The 22,862-nt window shown below is 44.6% G+C and overlaps 1 protein-coding gene across 7 annotated transcripts in view; it reads right to left on the reverse strand.

The window, feature by feature from the left end:
- Window positions 1-22,862, reverse strand: part of MVB12B (multivesicular body subunit 12B) — a 305,040-nt gene that overhangs the window by 217,488 nt on the left and 64,690 nt on the right. For all 7 annotated transcript variants that reach the window (XR_004540855.1, XR_004540854.1, XR_004540857.1 and 4 more), the window contains exons 3-4: window positions 17,093-17,200; window positions 911-1,007 (exon numbers count right to left, since the gene is read on the reverse strand). Coding sequence is in view for 3 of the 7 variants with exons in the window: in XM_033960795.1 (XP_033816686.1) it covers window positions 911-1,007; window positions 17,093-17,200 (205 nt within the window). In the remaining 4 variants the exon portion in view is untranslated. The remainder of the gene's footprint in view (window positions 1-910; window positions 1,008-17,092; window positions 17,201-22,862) is intronic.

A 22,862-nucleotide genomic window follows, 5' to 3' on the forward strand; every position in this document is an offset into this window, starting at 1 on the left:
CAGCTTTCTGCACAGCCGATTCCTCCTCCTCTCCTCTCCCCTGCCCCCTCCCCTGCCCCTTCCCCCCCCGGTCAGCCAATCAGCTTTCTGCACAGCCGATTCCTTCTCCTCTCCCCCCCCCAGTCAGCCAATCAGCCTTCTCCACAGCCGATTCTTCCACCTCTCTCCCCCTCCTCCCCCCCCCGTCAGCCTTCTGCATAGCCAAACCGCCTGCCAGCCTAAATATTGTTTTATAGCACCCACCACCACCCCTGCAGCCCTCACTGACCTCTGATCCGATCCGCTCCTAAACCGCATAAGCGGTTTTCCAAAATTCACGGGTGCTCCTGGAATGGAACCCCCGCGAATTTCAGAGTACTGTACTGTTAAATGACATAATTTGTGTCTTGTCTGCCTTTGATGTGGCAACAAGTCTTGTCCACTGATCAGGAAGCCGCTCAGCGCCGAGCAGCAGTGCCAAAGCAAGCTCCTGCTCGGTTCTGCTAAGCGGCTGAAGCCGGAACTCGCGGCAGCGACCAACTGGGTTAGCAGTGGGGCAAGATCTACAAAGGTTTGCCTTCTTTAAGTTTGTATAAAATAAAGCATGGATTTCCTCTTTTCATATTCCTGGAGTGGCCTAGTGGTTAGAGCAGCTGCCTCAACACCCTGAGGTTGTGAGTTTGATTTCCACTGCAGTAACTTACAACTTTGGGCAAGTCACTTAATACTGCATTGCCCCAAGTACAAAATAAGCACCCGTCTAAAAATATGTAAACCGCTTTGATTGTATTCACACAGAAAAAGCGGTACATCAAGTCCCAACCCCTTACATGTACATAAACATGCGTATTTCTTTCCCCCTTTCTATAAATTTACATATACAATGAACAGTGAAAAGCACAAGTGAATGCATATTCTATGTGCTACTTACGTGTATCCACGGTTTCTTGAATTGGAATGAAACCCACTGGTAATGTATCCTTTATATCAATTAACTTCATATCGACTAGCACATTACCTAAATGGCTCTGAACAAAAGGCAAAGAAAAAAAAAAAGATGAGACTTTGCATCTAAATCACATTTTCTTCATTCTACATGATAAATTACACATTCAACACAAGAACTAACAACTGAGCTACTTTAAACTACTGCATGCTCCAGCTTAGAAATAAATAAATAAAACGTTCTGAAAGTAAACCAGACTAAAGCATAGCCCGAGTGGGATAATGGAGTGTGCGATCTCTGTAAACGTTTGGGTGTTTAGAACCTAAAACATTATACATCTTAAATCCTGCACCCTCTGAACACAGCTTGTGTACATTAACCCATTATCTAAGAACTCCCATTTGTCTTGTCCCTTAACTAGACCATAAGCTTCATAGTTGCATGAAGCAGAACTAGGAACGTACATTCGTTAGTGTCTTAGAAGTTTTACTGCATCCTAAACTCATTTTAAACACACACTAACAAACATTAAAATTTTCCATTAAAACAAGCATGTGAAATAAACTTAAACAATGATCCAATGATCAGAACAGAAAAATCAAACAGTCTGAAAATTTTTGACTTGTGCACATCCCTACAAGTGACTGGCCCTTATTAACATCTGCACAGTGCTGCAGGTTATATAATAATAATAATAATAACAACAGTTTATATACCGCAGAACCGTGAAGTTCTATGCGGTTTACAAAAGAACAATAAAAGTACAAATTGAGAGAACTTAAGGGAAGTGAAAGCAAGAGGGAGATTGGGTGAGAGAACCGTTATAGAGGGGGAAGAGAAAAACGGGTCAGCTGTCTAGATACAGTGGGGCAGCTCTCAGATCATAGAAACATAGAAGATGACGGCAGAAAAGGGCTACAGCCCATCAAGTCTGCCCACTCTGCTTACCCACCCCCTGTCTATGCCCTAATGACCCAATTTCCTTATCTTGACCCTCGTAGGGATCCCACATGGGTATCCCATTTATTCTTAAAGTCTGGCACGCCGTCTGCCTTGATCACCTGCACTGGAAGCTTGTTCCAATGATCAACCACTCTCTCTGTGAAGAAATACTTTCTGGTGTCGCCATGAAATTTTCCGCCCCTGAGTTTGAGCGGGTGCCCTCTTGTGGCCGAGGGTCCCTTGAGAAAGAAAATATCATCTTCCACTTCGACACGTCCCGTGAGGTACTTAAATGTTTCGATCATGTCTCCCCTCTTCCTACGTTCCTCAAGAGTGTAGAGCTGCAATTTGTTCAGTCTCTCTTCGTACGAGAGACCCTTGAGCCCCGACATATGTCTAATAGGCTGGGGAAGGGTAGAAAAAAACATCTATACAAGCTTACCACCAGTTCCTTGTGGATTTAAGTTATATGGACCCCCACCCCCCCCCCAAAAAAAAAAAGGAACTGGGAACAAGTTTATAGGGATGCTCTCCTACTCACCCACCCTATTGCCTGTTTTTCTTGTACCCATTTCCATACAATAGTTCCTGCCTTCAAACAACTGCATCTAATCCACCCCCCCCACTCCTTTTTTTTTTTTACAAAAGCGTGGAACAGGTTTCTAGTGCCATTTAGCACGCAGGATGTTCTGCCCTGCTCTGATGGTCAAAGAGATCCTATGAGCATCGGAGCAGCGTAGAGCATTCAGTGCACCGGCTAGCACTAAAAACCTTTTCCGTCTTTTGTAAAAAGGGTGGGTGTTAATGAGATGTTAAAACATTTTTCCATGATTCTCCTCACTTATTTGACTAGACTGGAAACTGCAAAAAGCAGGGACTCTCTCTCATGTGTACCAGTACTTAGGTCTATAAACTTCACAGAGCCATGTAAATGTAAAGACCTGTACAGGTTACAGAGACCTCTAGTAGCTCTAATCAAGTATTGAACAGTGACCTGTTTGTACCCTGCAGTTTCTAGAACAAGGGGAGGGCTCTCCTGACCAATGAAGGAAATTGGGATTTAAATAAAACCCCAACCCATTGTCTTTGGTTCCACAGCCACAAAACCTCAAAGCAAACAATCTTAGTGCACCTTTGCTTACCCGAGGAATAGAGAATGACACGGGGAAAAAATTTGTCCCCGTCACCGCCCCATCCCCGCAACCACTGTCCTCGCCCAGTCCCTGCAACCATTATCCCTGTAGCATCCTACAAGCCTCAGTACTGCAATATTTAGCTTATTCCTTCCTTATAAATCAAAGTTCTGGCTACTGAACGAGTGAAAGAGATGTTCAGCTGGCAGGGCTTTGTTTATAATTTTTTATCAACACAACTAATATACTACTTTATCCTAAAGCAAAAAAAATAGAAATGTTTTTTTTTACCTTTGTTGTCTGGTTTCTGCTTTCCCCATCTTCTCATTCAATTCCTTCCATCCACTGTCTGTTTTCTCTCTGCATCTTCCATTTGCTCTGTTACTGTGCCTCTCCCTTCACCCCCGTCCCCCAATTGGTGTGGCACCCATCTTCTTCCCTCTGCTCCCCCCATAGTCTGGCATCTCTGTCTTCTTCCCTTCCAGCGTCTTCTCCCCACTCTCTGTTCCCCATTTCCCTTCAGCATCTTCTCCCCACTCTCTGTACCCCATTTCCCTTCAGCGTCTTCTCCCCACTCTCTGTTCCCCATTTACCTTCAGCGTCTTCTCCCCACTCCCCTTCAGCGTCTTCTCCCCACTCTCTGTTCCCCATTTACCTTCAGAGTCTATTCCTCTCCAGCCCCCTTCAGCGACTGTTACTTTCCTTTCCACCACCACCCTTCCTTCTCACCACCCTTCAGCACCCCTCGCGTGGTTCGAGCATCTCCCTCCCTCCCCTTTACCTTCGCAGCGCGCTTTAAGTTTACAGAGTAACTTGCTCAAGTCGCCAGAGCCTGCCTGCAGTCGCGTGCATTTGTGGGCGGAAGCTTCTCCTCTGACACAATCGGAAGTTGCTTAGATCAAACTGACTTAGCGGGATATTAAATAAACTATAAGCATAAACATACAGTCCCACCTATATATTTACTAGAAAGTTGCAAATACATCCATATTGATCCATTTCAAAATTTCATTTATAGCTTCACAAAGCTCAGATATTGTTCTTATTAACTTAGAAGCCAATATTAATACAAACATGGGTCACATGGCCTTCAGATTTAAGAAAAATGCAATTAGAAAGCCATCTGAGGCCAAGAAAAACCCCAATCGATGCATTTTAGCATCATTAGCTGAATTGCATGATCAGAATATAAAATCATTTTCCTAGAATACTGAAGGGTTTTTCTGGTTACAAGTAAATCAGTATTTAAACAATGGTAACTTAAAAAATAAGACTGCAAGATTTAGTCCACAAGTAGCAATTTCAAAATATTTAATGCTTTACGCTCTGCATCATTAACTATCTTTTTTTTTTGGGGGGAGGGGGCAGAAGGTTAAAAGTTTCCCTCTGCTCCTTTGGACTTGCAGCTCATTCAAGTATATGGCTGAGACCTTCAAATTTTATTCCCTCATTCATTTAGGCGCCCACTGTTTTAACACATCTATGCCTGGTATAACTATGAGTGCCTAAATATAAAAATGTTAGGTATGCTGATACCTGGTTATACTAATATTCTATAGCAGAATCTGGGCACCATTACAGAACAGGTTCTCAATATGCAAATTCAGGACACAATAAATGGAGGTGCCCACATAAAGAATTGCCCCATAGGAATCACCATTGTATAGTAACTTACTCCTCGCCGCCACCCCAGGGCTGAGAGTGCCACCTCTGCAATATCCCAAGTCCAAGCAGAACCTAAGAGCAATGACTTAAACCTGCAATCCATCCTTATCTTCTCCAGCATCACAAAGCCAGACCTTTACTTCCTTTGAAATTGGATGAAATGAATAGCATTCTTAATGTATTTCTGTAATACAATTTGGGCCAGATTCCATAAACGGTGCCTAACTTGGTAGGGACCTAGAAAAACAGCACCTAACGCATGTCAAAGTTAGTGAATACACTAAATGCCCTCGGTATGGGCCCCAAAGTGACGGAATGGGTCAGGAACTGGTTAAGTGGAAGGCGACAGAGGACAGTGGTCAATAGAGATCACTTGGAGGAAAGGGATGTTACCAGTGGTGTGCCTCAAGGTTCGGTTCTTGGGCTTGTTTTGTTTTGTTTTTCGGGAGGGGGGGTTAACATTTTTGTAAACGATATTGCTGAAGGGCTGTCAGGTAAGATTTGCCTCTTTGAGGATGATACCAAAATCTGCAACAGAGTAGACACCCCTGATGGTGTGAATAACATAAGCAAGGACCAAGCGAAGCTTGAGGAATGGTCTGAAAAAGGGGGTACTTATGCCCCTGTATAAAATTCTGGTAAGACCTCATTCAGAATATTGTGTACAATTCTGGCAACCACATCTTCAAAAAGATATAAACAGGATGGGAGTTGGTCCAAAGGAAAGTTACTAAAATAGTTGATGGTCTTCATAAGACATATGGGGACAGACAAAGATCTCAATATGTATACTTTGGAGGAAAGGTGGGAGACGGGAGATACGATAGAGACGTTTAAATACCTACAGGGCATAAATGCGCAAGAGGTGAGTCCCTTTCATTTGAAGGAAGCTCTGGAATGAGAGGGCATAGGATGAAGTTAAAAGGTGATAGGCTCAGGAGTAATGTAAGGAAATACATTTTTACAGAAAGGTTGGTAGATGCACAGAATAGTCTCCTGGTAGAGGTGGTGGAGACAAAGACTGTGTCTGAATTCAAGAAAGCATGGGACAGGCACAAGGGATCCCTTAGGGAGAGGAGGAGATAGTGGATGGGCCATTTGGCCTTTGTCATCATGTTTCTATGTTAGGTGCTGTTTATAAAATTGTGCCTAGAGGTGCCTAAATTGACTTGAGCATCGGTATATTAACCCAGGGATTTCTTGGCTTAAAATACTGGGACCTAACTCAGTCTTCTCCCAAACTCTGCTCCAAATCCACCCTCAATTATGCCTGCTTGAAAGTAGGCGCTTCGGTGTAGATGTCTACATCTGAGTTATAGGCACCTTCTGAGTTACGCACCTACCGGCCAATTAATTTTTTAAAAATCACTTTTGTTTTTTAATGGCACTTGCAATTATCAGCACCAATTAAGTCAATTTAAAAAAATTAAATTTGGTACCTAGATCAGCTAGGCGCCTTTTATAGAATCAAGGCCTTTGTGTTGGGCTGCTATTGACTCCAAATATTGCAGCTTGACAAGACTGAAGAGCTGGGATCATGTCACTTCAAGTTTGCAACTTTATACTGAATCTCAGCAGAGATGCACACACGCTTTAAAATAGCCTGTTTGATGCACAAGTGTTCACAGAGAAGCTCCAGGTTACTTGGCTAACAGACTGAAAACACAGGAGCCAGTTTGTAGGACTGAATGCATCATAGGGCTTTTTGGAATTTGCTTTTGCAGATTAGACTGGCTACAATGCCAGAAAAGACCTTAAGTACTATGTAATCTAGGAATCCAGCTGTTTCTTCCAACCTTGTTGGTCCCCTTGCCATGGAATTGGATGAAGGGAGGAGGGGTTTTATTTATTTATTTATTTTAATGCTCTAAGACAGGGGTCTGCAACCTTTAAGACATAAAGAGCCACTTGGACCCGTTTTCGAAAAGAAAAAAAAACTTGGAGCCGCAAAACCATTATAAAACAAATCTAACACTGCATATATTGCTTCTTATCTTAATGCTATATACAGGATCACTAAATTGAAAATAAAATCATTTTTCCTACCTTTGCTATTTGGTGATTTCATGAGTCTCTGGTTGCACTTTCTTCTTCTGACTGTGCATCCAATCTTTCTTCCTTTCTTTCAGCCTCCTGTATGTTTCCTCTCCTCCAGACCTCATTCTCTCCCCCAACTTTTTCTTTCTGTCTCCCTGTTCCCCCTTCTTTCTGTCTCCGTGCCCTCCCCCAAGCCACTCGGTTTGCTGCCACCGCAATCGGGGAACAGCCCCCAAGCCACCGCCGTCCCAAGCTTTCCCTGCAGAAGTGTTGCGCTGACCAGCATTCCGCTCCCTGACGTCAATTCTGACGTAGGAGAGGAAGTTCCGGGCCAACAAGGCATTTCTCCTCATTCCATCCAGCCTGAGCCCCATCTCTCCTTGATCCAGCATTTCCCTTCTGTGTCTGTCAGAATTACCATTCCACCTATTTTCCAGCATCACCCTTCTTTGTGTCCATCTCACCTATATCCCTATCTCACCACTTTTTCAGAATCTTCATTTGTCTCTGTCCTTATCTTTGCGCCATGTTCACCATTTGCCCTTTCAATGTCTTTATCTCCCCCCCCCCCCCACTTTTTCAGCATTACTTCTATGTCTCTATTTCACCTCCTCTTCATGTCCCCTCTGTATCTCTATCCTTATTCAGTAGGTCCTGCTTACCCTTTCTCTTCTTTGTGTCACTATCTCCATTTTCAGCTTTCCCCCCCTTTTCCTTTGTTACTGCACCCTGTAGCTAGAATCTTTCCACCCTCCCTCCACTCCGGCCCAGCCCAGTATGAAAGATTTCCTTTTGTTTCCCTCCCCTCTCTCTTTCTCTCTCTCTTCTCCTCCCTCACCCACGAGTCCTGCATCTGGCCCTCTCCCTTCTACCTGCACCTGGCAACACCCCCCTGCTCCGCGAAACAGAAAGAAAGAACAGGACAGAAAGAAACAGGACAGAAAGAAAAGGCCAAATGGCTCCGCGGCTCTCTTCAGCAACTCGTCAGCAGCAGTGATCAAGACAAGCTGCCGACATCGAGGCCTTCCCTCTACGAGTCCCGCCTTTGTGGAAAAAGGAAGTTGAAACAAGCGGGACTCGCAGAGGTTAGGCCCCGACGTCAGAAGCTTGTGTCGATCGCTGCTGCTGAGTTGCCGAAGAGAGCCGCGGAGCAGGGGATGTGGCCGGAAGCAGGTAGAAGGGAGAGGGAGATAGGAAGGCTGTAGATCTCCGGAGCATGACACCGACCCCGGCCAGGATGATTTCTTTTTCAGGCACCTTACAAGTCCAGCGTCGCGGCGGGAAATAGCCATGCTGAGCAGTGAGCTCAGCACTACACAGATGAAAGCCTTGCTTGCTGATTGGTCCGGCGGCACGGCGGGGCGGGGCCGCCGGACCAATCAGCAAGCAAGGCTTTCATCTGTGTATGTGCTAAGCTCACTGCTCAGCATGGCTATTTCCCGCCGCGACGCTGGACTTGTAAGGTGCATGCCTGCGTGACACACTACCGGAGCCGCAGCAAAGGTGGAAAAGAGCCGCATGCGGCTCTGGAGCCGCAGGTTGCCGACCCCCGCTCTAAGAGAAATGCCGAAAATTCTCCCCTGTAGGAGAACAATTTGAAAACTGCTTGCAAGCTAGTATCGTGTGATGAATTAACACTTTCTGCCATTGCCTTAGATTTTTGACAGTGAATATATTGAAGTGGTTTTGTAGATCACTGAGAAACTCGTTCATAAGAAAAATAAATTACAGAGTACTTTTTTATTTTTGCATGCCCTTGCTCAGCAGGAAAAAGGTATCCAAATGGAGTAGCCTAATGAGGAGAATAGTGGGCTGAAAACCAGGGGAGCCTGGTTCAGATCCCACTGTAACAACTTGTGATCTCCATTGCCTCAAGTACAAATTGACTGTGAACCCTGTACTCATTTTGAGTTACAAACGGAAATAGTATATGCTAGTGCTGCCCGATTCAGGAAAAAAATTTCGATTCGATTCAGCCTACTGAATTGGTTTTTCGATTCGATTCGATTTTCCTGCCCAATTGGGTGTTTTTTTCAAACATACTGGTGGGTTTATTTTATAGCCTTTTTATCCCTTTTATAGCCTCTTCACCCCCTTTGCCTTCTCCTAACCACACTGGCGCTGTGGTGTAAACAAAAAAATCAAACAAAAAAGACTTTTCCTCTCTCTCTTAAATCCTAGCTCACATTTGCGGTCTAACTCCAGCTCTGGCAGGATACACATTTCATATCTGACATATTGTAATCATAAAAGGGAAAATATAATTAGTTTTTTTACCTTTTTTTGTCTAGTCATTCAAATCTTGTTGGTCCCAGGCTCTGGTTGTCTTCTGATAACTTGCTTGTCAGGGTCTCCTTCTTTCTTCTTTCTCAGTTCTAACCATCCATCTGCCATCTCTGTCCTCCCCTTCCGTTTCCCTTCCCTCCCCCGGAGGTCTGGCATCTTTCTTTTTTTTCGTTTCCATCCATAGATCCATCTTTTCTTAATTACCCTTTCATCCAGCATCTCTCTATCCTTTCCCACCACCCCAGGGTCCACCATCTCTCCCTTTCGTTTCCCAACTACCCTCCTATCCAGTATCTATATTAGAGAATGACACGGGGAAAAAATCTGTCCCCGTCATTGCACTGTCCCCGGCCCACCATCCTCTGCACCACCCCGTCACCGCCGTTCCCTTCACCGCCCTGTCACCGTCACCACCATCCCTTTCACCGCCCCGTCACCGCCACTGCCATCCCATTCACTGCCCCGTCACCGTCCCCGCAGCATCATATAAGTCTCAGTACTGCGAAACACCATGAAGACAGAAGAGAGTTCTGCCACTACTACTACTGCACTGAGAATCTGTTTCAGTGCCTCTGCCCTGTAGTAAAAACCGAACATAAAATAAATCAACTAACTTGTCCTCCCTTTCAATGACGTGTCCCCCATGTTCACCTATAGCTCGAATCAGGTCAATTGTGCACACTAAAAATGCAGGAGAATCTGGAACGTGAGCGCAGGCAGGCAGTGATACAAAAACAGCAGACACCCGACCAACTGCAGTGTTCCGCCATCTCCCTCCCTCCATCTCACCTTAGATGTATGCCGGCTTTCTTTTTCGCCCAGCCGCATGTGCGGGTGCTCATTTGTTCAATATTCTCCTCTGACGCAACCGGAAACAGGAAGTTGCAAGAGAGGAGAAGATTGATCAACGCGAGCGCGGCTTGGCGAAAAAGAAAGCCGGCATACTCTACATCAGTGGTTTTCAACCTTTTTACACCCGTGGACTGGCAGAAATAAAAGAATTATTTTGTGGACCGGCAAACTACTAGGACTAAAAATTTAAAACCCTGTTTCCGCCCCATCTCCGCAAGCTCAGTCACCTCAGTAACCGCCACCGTGTCATTCTCTAATCTCTATCCCCCCCCACACCATCCCTTGTGTCCAACTTCTCTCCCTTTCTGTTCCTTCCCTCCATAAATCCCTTTGTCCATCATCTCTCTTCCTCTCCTCTATTTTAAGACCCATTATTTCTTCCCCCCCAAAGTCCAGCATATGCACGTCTCCTTGAATCCCCCTTTCCCTCCCTCCCTCCTTCCGTGTACTTCTACACCAGGGCCCCCCTCCCCTGGTCTGTCCCCCCCTCGAAGGCCTACATTCCTCCCGAAGACCTGACTGCCTGCCTGTCCCCCCTGAAGGCCTGTCCCCCCCCTTTGAAGGCCTGCATCCCCCCCCGAAGGCCTGCCTGCCTATCCCCTCCCCTTTGAAGACCTGCATCCCCCCTGAAGGCTTGCTTCCCCCCTTTGAAGGCTTGCATCCCCCCCGAAGGCCTGCCTGTCCACCCCCCCTTTGAAGGTCTGCGTCTCCCCTGAAGGCCTGCCTGCCTGCCTGCCTATCTCCTCTGAAGGCCTGTACCCTCCCTCCCCCAGAAGGCCGCATTCCCCCAAAGGACTACACCTCCTCCTTGCGTCTTCCCCACTGGCCTCCCGAATCAATCTTCTTAACTTCAGCAGCCTGCAATAATATCGCTGGCGCTAGCGATCTTTGCAAGCTGCTGAACGGCTTCGGAGCGTCTTCTCTCTGCCGCGGTCTGACGTCAGAGAAGGGGCGGGACCTCACGGGACGTGTCGAAGTGGAAGATGATATTTTCTTTCTCAAGGGACCCTCGGCCACAAGAGGGCACCCACTCAAACTCAGGGGCGGAAAATTTCATGGCGACATCAGAAAGTATTTCTTCACAGAGAGAGTGGTTGATCATTGGAACAAGCTTCCAGTGCAGGTGATAGAGGCAGACAGCGTGCCAGACTTTAAGAATAAATGGGATACCCATGTGGATCCCTACGAGGGTCAAGATAAGGAAATTGGGTCATTAGGGCATAGACAGGGGGTGGGTAAGCAGAGTGGGCAGACATGATGGGCTGTAGCCCTTTTCTGCCGTCATCTGCTATGTTTCTATGTTTCTATGACGGGAGGCCAGCGGGTAAGCCACTTCCCGACTGATCCTCCCCACTCGCCCTCTAAAGCATGAGCATTAGGCCAGTAAAAGGCAGCACTGCCGCTCCTGCTTTAGAGGGCAAGTGGGGAGGGTCAGTCAGTGAATAGTGAGGCCGATTTTTTGGCGGGGTAAATCGATTTGAATCGATTCACCCAAAATGAATAGGTGAATCGGGCAGCACCAGTATATGCTACATCTAAATAAATTAATCTACATAAAATAAGAAGGGTCAAAACCACAACAATGGCCAGTGCATAATACTTCATACAACCAAAACAAAAGCACTTCAAACATAACCGATTTCCTTTCACGATATCCTAAAACTTAAACTCTTATTTATGGTACAAGCTGCAGTGTCTAGGTACCAATTTAAAAAAAAAATGAATGAGTCATTAACATCCATATTTGTCACAGTGTAATGTAAACACCTTTGGCTTATATGGTAGTCATGCTCTACTTCTATCATCTTTGTTAAATAAACAGAGGCATTCTTGCTCAAATGAATGAATGCCTTTATTCTGGCCAACACACACAAAAAGAGATTTCAACAGCTGCTGGAACAAGAACACATTTCTCTTACAGGGAAAAAAAAAAAACCAACCAAGGACTCCAGCCTGAATACACAAAACTAAAATTTCATGCCTTTCCCACATCTGAGCTTTCAGAAAGACATTCCGTTTTCTAGTTCTATGTAATCAAGTTCATTCATCTGCCACTAAAGGGCTACTGAGGGACTCCCTGGTTACTAGAAACAGGTTTAAATTACTTTTAGCGAATACTAAATATTACAAACTTATGACCCATGCACAGAATTTTCTATTGCTTGTACTCTCAGACCAATTTTGGGCTAATGGTCAAAACTATTTCTGGGGTCAGTGAGTTTTACAGAAAGCTGTTTCATATTGTATCTATTGGTGTCAGAAGTAGGATATTCAGCCTAAACATTCAAGTATTTTCGTCTTTTTCTCTTCTCTCAAAATCTCCAAACCTCACTCACCTCCAATGAATTTGAAGTTGAAGTACTTAAAAACATTTAAACAGACCTATTTTCAAATGGATTCATTTTTTAAACACTTTTGATAGCCAATGAAAACACATCCTGCCTTTTGTGTGCACATACTCATCTAATCAGGGAAGAAGTGAAGTGCCTAAGAAGCATCCGGGAAGATGAGGCCTTCATCGATGGAGTCATCCAGGAGCTGTCCCAAATCACCGAGCATGCGCAAGACAAGACCATCCTCGAGACACCCAGACTGACCAAACCTACAGCTTTGAAACCAACGATTGGAGTACAGGAAGAGGCTAGACACACAGACTCCTGGCAGCCGGTTACCTCCTCTACAGGCAAACACAGAAGACCTTCCTCTTCTTCTTCTTTTTCTTGCAAACAGGGCAGCTTTACATCAACCCCACAAATCACCTTGAGGAACAGATTCCAGCTTTTACAGGAAGGACCTGCCAATGAAGTACAGGAAGATGTCCAGCAGATGACTCCGGTTCCCAACGGATCACCTCCCACCGAAGAATCGCAGAGGGACTCCCTGCTGAGGGGCACCGAGAGACAAATTTGCAGACCAGATATACAAGCAAGAGAGGTTTGTTGTCTACCAGGAGCCAGGATCCGGGATGTGACCGCCTGCTTAGAAAGACTTATCAAGCCCCAAGACTACTTCCCTATGCTTCTCATCCACGTAGGAACGAACGACACTGCCAGGAACACCACGAAGAAAATACCTGAAGACTTCGGAGCCCTAGGTGAGAAGCTGAAGCGGATGGAAGCGCAGGGGTCTTCTCCTTGATCCTTCCAGTGAGAGGTATGGGAATAGCCAGGGAAGATCGTATCCAGAGGGCAAATGAGTGGCTACATGGATGGTGCAAAGAGATGAACTTCGGATTCCTGGACCATGGAGCGGCATTACAAGGACTGCAGGGACCAGAAGGGCTTCACCTGACCAGAAGGGGTAAGAACGTCTTTGGACACCGACTAGCCCGCCTGCTTCGTAGGGCTTTAAACTAGGTAAGTTGGGGGAGGGTACCCACTCTCATACTGGTGTGGTAAGTAACCATTCAGGCGGGAAAATCTCCACGGAGACCTAGCAAACATAAAGTATGGAGGGCTATGTACGTTAATGCCCACAGTTTGGGCAATAAAATTCTGGAATTAGAGACAGAAATGAGGAACGCCGACCTGGATGTGGTGGCGATATCCAAGACCTGGTTCACGGATTCCCATGGGTGGGATATGGCTATACCGGGATACAACTTACTTCGTCGAGACAGAGAGGGCAAAAAAGGAGGAGGGGTAGTACAAGTTACCAGAATCGCAAATGTCAAGTACACCGGGGAATCCCTTTGGGTGAACCTGGCCAAGGGAAATGACAAGTGCCTTTATCTTGGTGTTGTATACAGACCTCCAAGACAACAGGAAGACATAGACATAGAATTAATCAAAGACATAGAGACCATCACTCTGTGTGGAGACACGGTACTGTTGGGGGACTTCAATATGCCTGACGCAGATTGGAACAAACCTTCTGCTACGACCAGCAGCAGCAGAAGGCTACTAACCTCTATAAGGGGAGTACAACTCAAACAGATGGTATTGGAGCCCACTAGGGATCAGGCGATACTGGACCTGGTACTCGCCAACGGAGATAGTGTCACAGAGGTATCGGTAGGCGATACGTTGGCCTCCAGCGACCACAACTTAGTATTGTTTCACCTCAAGAAAGGTTTCACTAGATCAAACACATCCACAAAGGTCCTCAACTTTAAGGGCATTAACTTCGAAAATATGGGAGATTTCGTCTATGGGGCGCTGCAAAACCAGGCCGCAACAGATAATGTAGAGGTAATGTGGTCAGCTCTGAAATCTACCTTATACGAAGCAACCAACCTCTATATAAAAACAGTAAGTAAACGGTGGAGGAACAATAAACCTCAGTGGTTCTCTGCAGAGATATCGGACCTCATAAAAAAAGAAGAAAAGAGCATTTATCTCCTACAAACAATCAGAAAAACTAGAAGCTAAAAAAGACTATCTGGCCAAGTCTAGAGCTGTCAAAACAGCAGTCAGAGAGGCCAAACTCCAGATGTAAGAGAATCTAGTAAAGAACATTAAAAAGGGGATAAATCCGTCTTCAGGTATATTAGTGACAGAAAAAGAAACACAGATGGGATAGTGCGTCTTAGGAAACCAGACAGGAACTATGTAGAATCGGACTCCGATAAAGCCAAACTACTAAATGAATACGTCTGCTCAGTCTTTACCTGTGAGGCGCCGGGATCCGGTCCTCAGTTGCAGACAAGGGAAAGCTCAGAAGACCCGTTTCAAAATTTTGAGTTTACGTCCAGCAGCGTCTACTATGAACTATCAAGGCTCAAAGTAAACAAAGCCATGGGACCAGACAAACTACATCCCAGGGTTCTTAGGGAGTTGAGAGATGTTCTGGCGGAACCGTTATCCGCGCTCTTCAATCTTTCCCTAAGTACAGGAAGAGTCCCTTTGGACTGGAAAACAGCTAACGTCATTCCACTCCACAAAAAGGGTTGCAGGACGGAGGCTGCAAATTACAGACCGGTAATAGTGAGTAAACGCTAGTGAGTAAACGCTAATCAAACATAAATTAGATACGATCCTGAAAGATGAGAATCTACGAGATCCCCATCAACATGGATTCACAAAGAGAAGGTTCTGCCAATCCAATCTAATCAGTTTCTTTGACTGGGTAACGAAAAAGCTGAATATGGGAGAGTCGTGTACTTGGACTTCAGTAAGGCTTTTGATAGTGTCCCACACCGTGGGTTATTGAGCAAGATGAGTTTGTTGGGATTGGGAGAAACATTGACTGCATGGGTTAAAGACTGGCTCAGAGGTAGACTTCAGAGGGTGGTGGTAAATGGTACTCTCTCCGAAACGTCGGAAGTGATCAGTGGAGTGCCGCAGGGCTCGGTCTTGGGTCCAATCCTATTAATATCTTCGTAAGGGACCTGGCTCAGGGGCTTCGAGGTAAAATTACATTAATCGCCGATGACGCTAAACTATGCAACATAGTAGGCAAAAGCACAGTGCCCGACAGTATGGCACAGGACCTACTCTTACTGGAACATTGGTCCACAACTTGGCAACTAAGTTTTAATGCCAAAAAGTGTAAGGTCATGCACCTTGGCAGCAGAAATCAATGCAGAACTTATATCCTAAATGGTGAGACCTTAGCAAGAACTATAGCAGAACAGGACTTAGGAGTGATCATTAGTGAAGATATGAAGACTGCCAATCAAATGGAGAAAGCTTCATCCAAGGCTAGACAAATGATGGGTTGCATCCGAAGAAGTTTCGTCAGCCGGAAGCACGAAGTTATAATGCCGTTGTACAGATCCATGGTGATACCTCATCTGGAATATTGTGTACAATTCTGGAGGCCACATTATCAAAAAGATGTGCTGAGAGTTGAGTCAGTTCAGCGAATGGCCACCAGGATGGTCTCAGGACTCAAGGATCTCCCTTATGAGGAACGGCTAGGTGAGTTACAGCTATACTCACTCGAGGAACGCAGAGAGAGGGGAGACATGATTGAGACGTTCAAATATGTCATGGGCCGTATTGAGGTAGAAGATATCTTTTTCCTTAAAGGACCTACAAGAGGGCACCCTTTGAAAATCAGGGGTGGGAGATTTCATAGCGACACCAGGAAGTATTTCTTCACCGAAAGGGTGGTTGATCATTGGAATGATCTTCCACTGCAGGTAATTAAGGCCAGCAGCGTGCTAGATTTTAAGAAAAAATGGATAAGCGTGTGGGATCACTTCAAGGAAGAACTTAGGGGGGAGGGTCATTAGAGTGGGCAGACTTGATGGGCCATGGCCCTTTTATAAACAAAGAAATAGACAGCAGATAAGGGCCATCGCCCATCTAGTCTGCCCACCCCAATGACCCTCCCCTACCTTTCTCTGTGAATAGATCTCACGTGTCTATCCCATTTGGCCTTAAAATCAGGCACGCTGCTGGCCTCAATAACCTGAAGTGGAAGACTATTCCAGCAAACAACCACCCTTTCAGTGAAAAAGAATTTCCTGGTGTCCCCGTGCAGTTTCCCGCCCCTGATTTTCCACAGATGCCCCCTTGTTGCCGCGGGACCCTTGAAAAAGAAGATATCTTCTTCCACCTCGATGCGGCCCGTGAGATACTTGAATATCTCGATCATGTCACCCCTCTCTCTGCGTTCCTCGAGTGAGTATAGCTGTAATTTATCTAGCCGTTCCTCGTCCTTGAATCCCAAGACCATCCAGGTGGCCATTCTCTGGACTGACTCCAGTCTCAGCACATCCTTTCGGTAATGCGGCCTCCACAATTGCACACAGTATTCCAGGTGGGGCCGTCATATTCTATGTTTCTATATTACCCTTCTTTCAATTGCACAACTGCTTTTCTTTGGAAATGTTAACTCTAAATCTCAACATGACCACAGAACATCAGCTTCTGAAGTGATTTTCGGCAAAGCTATCTGCAACTGCACCACGATTACCTAAAGAACAGGTTATTTCAGTAGCCAGAGCTGTACCCAAGTGCAGGGGTGGTTGTGAGATGGAACACTAGGGGCTCCTTTTATGAAGATACACTAGCAGTTTTAGCGCACGCACCAGATTAGCGCACGCTAGCCGGAAATCTACCACCTGCTCAAAAGGAAGCGGAAGCGGCTAGCACACACATCAATTTAGTATGCGCTATTCTGCGCGTTAAGGCCCTAGCACACCTTCGTAAAAGGAGCCCTAGGTTTTTATAGCAGTTGATGAATCTAATGCTCTATAATAGACTGTTTTTAAGTCATTTAAAAAAACTGGCAAGACTGTACCCCAACAAGTAAAAGAAACAAGTTTAAGATTTTTCTTCTAAGAAAAAAAAAATCAACTTACATTTTCTTTTGAAAATGATCTTGTAAAACAAAGGTATCTAGTAACCTTGGATTTAAATAAGCCATCTTTCCAGAGGTCAGCATCCAGACCATCTGTTGTTTGAGAAACCTGCAAAAAACAAGAAAGAGGGGAGGGACACACATAAGCCCCTGAGTTAATATATGTGCAGCAAAAATTCCTCTCTTGTAGTCATCCTAATTAACTCTCACGGCATCTCATTAGTTCATTATACAGGCACCTTTCTCCCTCCCAAAGAAAAAAAAATTCCACACTTCTAAAAATATTATCTCTAGGGATGGGATTGATTAAAGATGTCCTGACAAAACCTGTTTAACAAGGAAACCAAAACTTTTGCTGCTCTGTGCTGTGGAGATTTTCACACAGTCAGCATATTATGGTAGTCGTTATCGCTTGCAAGGCAGGATCTGCACAGTGTTTGTGAACATTTCAGTCGGTGCAAAACTCTGAGGAGGCAAGAAATTCTACTAGGGTAAAGGAAAAGCAAAGCTATACTGTCAAATCTGCAATGTGCAACAGAAGAAAAAAAAAAAAATTTAAGAAGCCGCCAAATACTGGTTCTTTTAACACTGAATGACCTGAATGTAAAATTAGCCATATTGGGTCTGAGACTAAAAGGTATTGCTCTCAACGGTGGCTAATCCAGGTCACAAGTAAGATCCCAAGGGGTAGATATTCATACTACTTACCATCCAGAATGCAGCTGATTTACCTAAGTCCACCTTAAAAACAGTTCATGGACATTTCCTCCAGGAACCTCCTCGTCTTTTTAAGCTCGGCTATATTGACAGTTTTTACCATATCCTTCAGCAACAAATTCCAGAGCTTAATTATACCTTCTTCAATTTGTTTCAAATGATCTACTTAGTAATTTCATGGCATTTGCCTTAGTTTTTATTCTTTTTGAAAGATTCATGAATACCCATTCCATGCTACTCATGATTTTACAGATATCTATCATACCTCCCCTCAACTGTCTCTCTTCCATACTAAAGAGCTCTAACCTCTTTTACTCCTAGCAGAACTCTGCATAAAAAATTTGAAAATTCTGCGCACAATATTTCAAAATTATGCAAAGTTTATTTGTAGTGTTTTGAGTATTATTCTCCTATCTTGAGGCTTGAAATTCCTTCCTTCCTTTTCCTCTCCAAGGTTCCAGTCTCCTCAGATCCCTCTCTCACTCCAACTGCAGTTCTATCTCCCTCTAAATCCCACCCCTCTCTCATTTGCACCCTGAATCCCCTACTTGGCCCCCATACTCTGGCATTTCTCCCTTCCTCTCTCCACTGGTTAAGAATCTCTTCTTCCCTTCCCACCCCATTTCTGGTCTTGGTCACTCTGTCTTCCTCTCTCAACCGCCCTCAACCTCCCCCCCCCTTTGCAGGTCCAGCATTCATGTCCCTTCATCACCCCTCTTGCTTGCACCCTGAATCCCTTCCCCAGTCCCCATGGTCTAGCATCTCTCTCTCCTTCTCTCTACGATCAAGCATCTCTTCTTTCTCACCCTCCTTTCTGACCAGGGTTTCTTTCTCATTCCCTTTCCCCTCTACTTACTGGTCCAACATCCATGTCCCCTTCTCCCCCCCACCTCCTACTTGGTCCAGCATCCATGGCCCCTCCTCTTCCCCCCACTTGCAGACCACCATCCATGTCCTTTCCTCTACCTCTCCCACATGTAGTCCAAGAACTATATCCCTTCCTCTTCCTCCCCCGCACCACCACCACAGGCCTAGCTCAGATGAATGCTTTGTCATAGCTGTCCCACGGCATTCACATGGAAATGCTCTCCATAGGACCCACCAGTAACTCAGTGCTGCATACTGTCATACACACGGCCTCAAGTTCAAATCCTGGCACAGGTCTTCTGCTCCCTGGTGGCACTTGGGGGAGGGGTGCGGGAAAATTGTAACCTCTGTACTGTATTGAATTAATTTCACAGGACTATTGCTGCCAACCCTTAACTAAAGTCTAAAGAAGACAAAAGCAATCCAGGGCTAGCTGAGAATCTATGCCCAAAGTGCTAAATCTTAGCCCTGGTTTCATTTGAACTGGAAGCTCAAAGGAAGAGAGAGAGTTGCCTGGTAAATAATAAACATGCACCCAGCACCATAGCGAGTTATGTGTGAGCAGTTCAGCCACAGAGGGCACAAGGGAGGCAGGGGCTCCAAAATTGTGTCCTATTCCTTGCCTTCCCTGCTTGGATGTGACACAATGGGTGGGAAAGGAGTTCTAGGGGTGCATTGAGCAGGGAACATTTTCAGCTTGGGACAGTCCTGCATGTGCCCCCACCTCACTCCCCCATACACCTGGAAAAGAAAAGAGAAAATTTCCTCTCTCTAACAAACTGCAGCACTCATTACAGCAAGAAATAGCTACCCAAACCTAAAACAGTGTATGAGCTTTCAGGGACCACACAAAGCTCTTCTTAAATCATTCCGATGAGAAACCTACATAAGAACATGCCTGTCTAATCTCCAAAATTCATGCACTGCAAACTATTATGTTTACCTTTGATAACACCAGCATCACAACTGCAGGGAACTCAGCTTCTCACCAGGACCAATACAATGAGTATGTAACGCTTTCAAAATATTTAATGTTTATCAAAGTTTAACATTAGGCGACTTCAAACATTACAAAAAACAGCGATAAAACTTTTGGCTCACAACGCCATTATATCTTTCTTATCACTGGTTGCCAATATCATATAGAATGCAGTTCAAAATTTTGATGCTAACATATAAATCATTACATATGTAACAACCAAGCTATCTGAATTCTCTTACTATTCCATATTCTCCACTAAGAACGTTGAGATTGTTACCATCATTAAGGTTTATCAGTACTATGCGAAATAATATTTTCTCTGTCATCGCTCCCATGCTCTAGAATTCAGCACCAGCTTATTTACAAGCAATTAATACGTTAGATAATTTTAAGTCTAGCTTAAAAACTATGCTTTTTAAAGATGCTTTTGCAATACGACTGTCCTTTTTTATTTTAATTTTTTATTGAGTTTAGAAATAATATACAAGATAACTCTTGCTAAAGAAATACAGATTCAAAAATCATGAGGTATATTTAAACATAAATAGAAAAAAATATATATCTTCCTTAGACCACCACAATAGAGCCCTCGAGGGAAAGGAATCAGAAAATGGTGAAAAGAACTCTCTAAGGCAGGGCTGCCCAAGTCCGGTCCTCGAGATCTACTGGCAGGCCAGGTTTTCAGGATATCTACAATGAACATGCAGGAGAGAGATTTGCCTGCACTGCCTTCTTAGTATGCAAATCTCTCTCAAGCATATTTATTGTGGATATCCTGAAAACCTGGCCTGCCAGTAGATCTCAAGGACCAGACTTGGACAGCCCTGCTCTAAGGCAAACGTACAGGTATTGGCTTCACAGAAAATTCCAACCTTTTACATTACTGTGTTGTGAACGCTAAACTCCCCATGTTGACAATTTCTTCATATCTATAAAAGCTCGTAATTGTTCAGGTGAGAAAAAAACATATTTTGTCCCCAAGTACTTTATAATACACTTACAGGGGTAAGCCAAAAGAAAATCCCCACCCAGCTTTACTACTTCAACTCTCATAGTAAGAAATAATTTCCTTGCGCAGTCTGGGTAGATCCAGACTTTTTCCCCCAGGAATGGTACTTGAGAATTACGGAAATATTGCCTAAGTAAAGCAGACATATCCTGTTCAAAGACAAAGGAAACAATTAAGGTGGCACACTCTGAGGTCTCAGTTATTGAAGTCTCAAGAAAATCTGTAAGGTTCAAAGCTTCTGATGGATTCTGGACACCTTCATCCGGTGTGGCTCCCATTTCCTTTTTTTATAAGAGGAATATAGTAAATACGATTGACTGGTGGAATACAGTCAGCAGAATAGTTGAAAACTTCAATCAAGAATTTCCTGAACATTTTATGACTGTCCTTTGAAGGATGTTTTAATCGACTATTAGGCCAATGCCCCTGGATAGTCCAACTGTTCAGAATAATTACCTTGTCTCCCTTTCCTCTTGTTTTTCCCTTGATTGTTCTTTCCTTTCAAACTATTGTAGTTCTTCCCCTTCCTTTCGTGCCAGTCTTTTAGGTCTCGGATGTATTTTTAAACAATCCTCTACTCGGGAATAATAATCTAACACATCCTCACCCCAAGTATAACCCATTCTTCAAACACAACTTTGTCAGAGCTTTTTTTGGGCCTCAGTACCACCACTCCACCGCCGTCAAAATTTCTTTAGCGGGAAGAATTACGGTAGAGATCCTCACTGGCCCATATTATTCATTTAAATAGTTTCGCTATTTGTAGTACTTTAACTTTCTTTCATAAATATAAAGTGCAAAGTGCTTTATTATTTCATAACTTATCTTTTTAGTTGCTTTTTATATTCAGACCTGGGAGAGACAGACCAGACATGTTTCACATCAGAATGCTGTTTCAAGAATCTCTCTTGGCCAATTTTGTCATCTGACATCCAACTCCTACTTTGAAATCGTAGGAGTCGGATGACAAAATCAACCGCGGGAGACCCTTGAAACAGCATTCTGATGTGAAACATGTCGGGTCTGTCTCTCCCACGTCTGAATACATGCTGTACTTGGCAGGGAGATTTAGGTGTTTAACTCCTTATAGGTCTAGATTTGTTTTCTTTCAAGAGTAGTTTATAATTTATAATTTAAATAAATCTATATATATAAAATCGGAGGTATGTATGTGTGTATGTATGTATGTATGTGTGTGTGTATGTGCCGCGATCACGCAAAAACGGCTTGACCGATTTGAACGAAACTTGGTATGCAGATCCCTCACTACCTGGGATGATATGTTCTGGGGGTCTCGCGGCCCACCTGCACAGGTGGGCGGAGCTACAAACATAAAATCAGATTTCACCCATTCATGTCAATGGAAAAAATGTAAAAAGCTGCCATTCTCACAGTAATTCAAAAACGGCTTGACCGATTTGAACGAAACTTGGTATGCAGATCCCTCACTACCTGGGGTGATATGTTCTGGGGGTCTCGCGGCCCACCTGCACACGTGGGCGGAGCTACAAACATAAAATCAGATTTCACCCATTCATGTCAATGGAAAAAATGTAAAAAGCTGCCATTCTCACAGTAATTCAAAAACAGCTTGACCGATTTGAACGAAACTTGGTATGCAGATCCCTCACTACCTGGAGTGATATGTTCTGGGGGTCTTGCGGCCCACCTGCTCACGTGGCCGGAGCTACAAACAGAAAATCATATTTCATCCATTCATGTCATTGGAAAAAATGTAAAAAGCTGCCATTCTCACAGTAATTCAAAAACGGCTTGACCGATTTGAACGAAACTTGGTATGCAGATCCCTCACTACCTGGGGTGATATGTTCTGGGGGTCTCGCGGCCCACCTGCACACGTGGGCGGAGCTACAAACAGAAAATCAGATTTCACCCATTCATGTCAATGGAAAAAATGTAAAAAGCTGCCATTCTCACAGTAATTCAAAAACGGCTTGACCGATTTGAACGAAACTTGGTATGCAGATCCCTCACTACCTGGGGTGATATGTTCTGGGGGTCTCGCGGCCCACCTGCACACGTGGGCGGAGCTACAAACATAAAATCAGATTTCACCCATCAAAAACGGCTTGACCGATTTGAACGAAACTTGGTATGCAGATCCCTCACTACCTGGGGTGATATGTTCTGGGGGTCTCGCGGCCCACCTGCACACGTGGGCGGAGCTACAAACAG

Source organism: Geotrypetes seraphini, chromosome 10, assembly GCF_902459505.1.
Source record: "Geotrypetes seraphini chromosome 10, aGeoSer1.1, whole genome shotgun sequence".
Classification (NCBI taxonomy): Eukaryota; Metazoa; Chordata; class Amphibia; order Gymnophiona; family Dermophiidae; genus Geotrypetes; species Geotrypetes seraphini.